The 4,735-nt window shown below is 36.6% G+C and overlaps 1 protein-coding gene across 1 annotated transcript; it reads left to right on the forward strand.

Moving 5' to 3' along the window:
• Positions 1-2,738: 2,738 nt before the first annotated feature.
• LOC113343762 (probable galacturonosyltransferase-like 9) lies at positions 2,739-4,294 on the forward strand. Its single transcript, XM_026587895.1, has 2 exons — positions 2,739-3,639; positions 3,753-4,294. The coding sequence occupies exons 1-2, from the start codon at positions 2,877-2,879 to the stop codon at positions 4,121-4,123; spliced, it is 1,134 nt and encodes a 377-aa protein (XP_026443680.1). The 5' UTR covers positions 2,739-2,876; the 3' UTR covers positions 4,124-4,294.
• Positions 4,295-4,735: the final 441 nt, after the last annotated feature.

Here is a 4,735-nt window from a genome sequence, read left to right on the forward strand (position 1 = left end):
TACCTTGTTATATTATGTATTTGTGCATGCTATGACGTGCTTTTTTTAACGTGTTGTGCTAGGCTGGGCCACGTGCTTATCCGTGTTGTGCTACTGTGCTGATTAGGCTAACCCAGAATAGCCCACGAAACTAACGTGCTGTGCCGTGCTGGACTAAATCACGTGGTGGGCTGGACTGGGTTCCGATTTTAGCATGCTGTGCTGGGATGTGCTCGTGCTGGCACAACCCAATTTACATCTCTACTCCAGGCGGTTTATTTCCTAAAAGCTAAGAAGAAAATGTAAAATATACACACACATGCAGAGTTGCGTCCAGCTGGTAAAAGTTTTGATGCTACCAGCTACAAAGAGCCTTTAAATCATCTCTTTGTTTTTGTGTGTTTTAGAAAAAGAATCCACCGGGGATATGGGACCATCTCAGTCCCCAGCAAGCATAATAACAAAGGTACCATGTCTGAAGTACTTGTGGTATTAAAATGGTTGTATAAATAACAACAATCCACGACTGTTTATTACTGTTGGCATTTCCAGGTGCTCATTTTGATTCCGGACACCATTCAACACAACACTAAATCTACACTCCAACCCCACCATCCTTATTCCCTCCGATCCCCTTTGAACCTAAGAAGTAAGAATCCTCATCCCACAGTTAACCTCTCCAAGCAAAATCGAAATCCTAGCCAACTTGGCAAAGCCCAATTGGTCGCAGATGATGTCTCACACTTGAAATTAGACAAGCGGTTCAAAGTTTACCGGGTCTGCTTTGTAGCTTAACCTGACATCAATGAAAATGAAACCAAGTATATATATATATATATATATATGCAACTAAACACATGTATGGCACCAAGTAAAAGGGCCCTCCCCTTCGGATACATACTACTGGACTACACGGAACCCTAGTTAGTAAGTTCGCGAATTTTTTCGTATCGCGTATGTTTGCAACTCCGAACCCAAGACGCGTATTATGTGGCATTCCCGAATTATTCGCGAATCGTTCACGAACTTTACGTATTCCGAATGATACGTCCGCTTAATTCGCCAGAAATTTTTTAGCTTTTACGTTTTTAAAGACCCTATATTTTAGGCTTTACTGCCTTCCAAGCATACACGGCTCAATATTAGACGTTGTTATAATTTTTATGAAACAAAAATGACAGAAGAGATTTGAAGGTGAAGGTGAAAGAGATCTAAAACTCCCTAACCAAGCATCTAAACCACTATACCACGTCCTCTTTGATGACTAATGTTGTATATATTATTAATATCATCATATTAAGTTTATTTTTTCTTTAAATAGCTCACACATATGCATAAAAATTAGTCTATGACCTTATAAATACTAATTATTTATTATATAGATACCGAATTTTCAGACCCGAACTCACATTTATAAATCGAATTATACACATACGTATGCCGTTCCGAATTACTGATGAATCACGTTCCGTTGACCGAATTTTGGACCGAATTTGGGTTTTACAAAACCGTATAATATTCATACGTTTGACGTTCCGTACGTTTGTCGAATCCCGAATTGCTAACTAGGCACGCAACAAACAATTGATCGATCCCCACTTTTGTCTCATTGGGAGTGGATGCACATGGACATCAAAGAGTTCTTTGATTAGTCCATTAATAATTGCTTTGAGATTAGGAAGAGAAGGTGGTGTTGTTCTTATTAGCCAGATGGTTAAATGTTAATAAAATAGTGAGTTAGAGTAAGAATTAGGTCAAAATGAAAGAGACCTTTTCCAATTGGACTGACATTTTGATATTCAAGCAGTAATATATTCATTCATCCATGGTTACTGCTGGTATCTCGTCACCTAAACACGTGCATCACCTTGATTCCTGATACAAGTGAAATTTACTACCAATAATAAAACAAAAACTTTCAAGTTTTAACTTGAAATCTCTGTAATTATCTCTTATGTGCTTTGTTATGTATAGTGTTTTGAACTATGCAAAATAAAGTTTTATTAGGGAAACAAGCAAGGTGTACGTACATGAATCAGGTTGGCTCATTTAAACCTTTGTTACTTCCTTACACGACATGCACCATTATTAATCCCAACAGCTCCTTAAATTACACACATCAATCTTCCTTAAGTCTCCCACGGATTCTAAAATAAATTCTTACCAAGTTTTGGTTTTTGTTTCCTTTTCCTAGCCTGACCATATATATATACGGCTTATATAAAAGGTAAGTAGACGATTTTTCGATATCTATTGCCACCCTTACAATCCCACCAGCAAATTTTCCATATAAATAACGGTCGGTACTGATATATTTTTGGCTCCTTATAACTAAAGTATTATTTTAGGAAGTAGGAACCGAACAGATCTAATAATCTTACCATTAATATTCTTCTCGCAAGGCCAACCCTAAATAAAGCAACACATGATCACATGGGTATTGGTTCATGAGCCGTGACTTTCTCCCAGATCACAGCCGTCGCCATCAATCACCAGCCTGTTTCATCCTACCTGTCTACGGCAAGTGGACTTTCTTTTTTCTTTTTTCTTATTCTTTCTTTTTTTATTTCCCTCTGAAAACGTTTTTTTATTCTCTAAACTTTTCCAAGAAAACAAACAACTATTGTACTAGTATTCCAGGAGTATAATACCAAACCCGATAAATCGGATTCTCAAACCCTGTCTAACATCGTCTTTTTACTGTTACGTTTATAAAAATCGGTTTTCTATCTAAATTTATATACTGTGACGACATCTGTTGAAGAAACCCAGAGAGTAGAGAGAAGAGAATAAAAACTCTCTCTCCTCTCTTTCTCTGCAACAAACCAAAACTCCATCTATGGAAACACAGCAAAACCATTAAAATAAAAACCAAAACCAATTATCATCATTCAGCAATGTCTCTTTTTCGATCGACCTGTACTGTTTTTATCGTTCTTTTTCTCGTCTACTCTTCTTTGAGTAATGCAATTCGTTCTTTCCCCATTACTGAAGAAGAAAGGGTTTCTGGGAAAACCCTCATCAGATTATTTGATAACTTTGATTTACCAAGATTTGTGGAAGCCCCAGAGTACAGAAACGGGAAAGAATGTACGGGCAATGGTTCTTCTTCTTCTTCTTCATCATCTTCTTGTGATCCTTCTCATGTTCATATCTCAATGACACTTGATTCAGAATACCTAAGAGGATCAATGGCAGCTATTCATTCAGTTCTTAAACATTCTTCTTGTCCTGAAAACATATTTTTCCACTTCATAGCTTCCGAGTCTAACTCGGTTAAACCGAGTTCGTTAACTCAACACGTCCGATCCACATTCCCTTCGTTGAATTTCCAAGTGTACCACTTCGATGAGAGTCACGTCAAAACTCTAATCTCTTCATCAATTCGAGTGGCTCTTGAGAACCCATTGAATTACGCAAGAAATTACTTAGCTGATATTCTTGAAGACTGTGTCGATCGAGTGATATATCTTGATTCGGATATTGTAGTAGTTGATGATATACAGAAACTATGGAATATTGAGTTGACTAAGTCAAGGGTCATTGGTGCACCACAGTACTGTCATACCAATTTCACTACTTATTTCACTGATGATTTCTGGTTTGATTCAAGTATTTCTAAAGTTTTTCATGGCAGAAATCCATGTTATTTCAATACAGGTACGTCACTCAAAACCAATACTATTTATTTAAATTCATATTCAATCATTATATCTTCTTTACTGTCAGTGTAGGACTTGTAATGATAATGTCTTCCGTTTACATTAATGCAGGTGTAATGATAATGGATTTAGTGAAATGGAGAGAAGGGAATTACACTGAGAAGATTGAGAAATGGATGGAATTACAAAAGGAGAGAAGGATATATGAGCTGGGTTCATTGCCACCGTTTTTACTGGTATTTGGTGGTGATATTGAAGCAATAGATCATAAATGGAATCAACATGGACTTGGTGGTGATAATGTGAAAGGTAGTTGTAGATTATTACATCCTGGTCCAGTTAGTTTGTTACATTGGAGTGGTAAAGGGAAACCATGGTTAAGGCTTGATGAAGGTAATCCATGTCCACTTGATCATCTTTGGTTACCTTATGATCTTTACTTACATAATCATCATAGAAATCTACTTCATCAAGATATGTAAACAAACACGGAGTCCTCCATTTCTTTCTCTTTTTTTTTGATCAATTTTATTGTTTGTCATAATTTTTTAATTTTTTCTTGATATACTGTATATTGTTCGAAACACGAGTAAGAAAGTATAAATTTGATAGAGTTTACTGAGATTCTAATGGTTGAATATTTGATTGAGTGATGAATTGAGCAAAGGATAGAATAAAGTGAAGAATTTTATTAGATGTTTTACTTTACAGAATTTGTTCTGTTTTGACGTGTGTGATAATTTAGACACTGGATTCTCTACAGCATTTCAGACTTCTTTCTTATTCAAGTCTAATTCAAGTAGGATTTTCATTCAGAATTCTAATGGAATCAACTACCATATCTGCTTCGTTTTGTATGGAATCTGTTGATGCCGCGCCTCTTGCTATGTCCGATTTGAAATATTATTTCGTCGACATGGAGAAGTGGCAGGTCGGTACAGAACCAAGCAGTGTCATTGCCATCTATTCTGCATTAAGATTTTGACTGTTAAGGCCAGACTGAAGAGTAGTGCAACATCTTAAGCTCTAGGGTACCTCAATGGAGTATGAAAGAGTAATCTCCGGATCGCATTATGCTTGAGAGGATTGGGCTA

Source organism: Papaver somniferum, unplaced genomic scaffold (genome assembly GCF_003573695.1).
Source record: "Papaver somniferum cultivar HN1 unplaced genomic scaffold, ASM357369v1 unplaced-scaffold_65, whole genome shotgun sequence".
Classification (NCBI taxonomy): domain Eukaryota; kingdom Viridiplantae; phylum Streptophyta; class Magnoliopsida; order Ranunculales; family Papaveraceae; genus Papaver; species Papaver somniferum.

Bases quoted from the DNA above. Each gene is read 5' to 3' on its own strand.
- LOC113343762 (XM_026587895.1), top strand. From the start codon at position 2,877: ATGTCTCTTTTTCGATCGACCTGTACTGTTTTTATCGTTCTTTTTCTC. The intron at 3,640-3,752 runs GTACGTCACTCA...ACATTAATGCAG, and splicing joins TCCATGTTATTTCAATACAG to GTGTAATGATAATGGATTTA.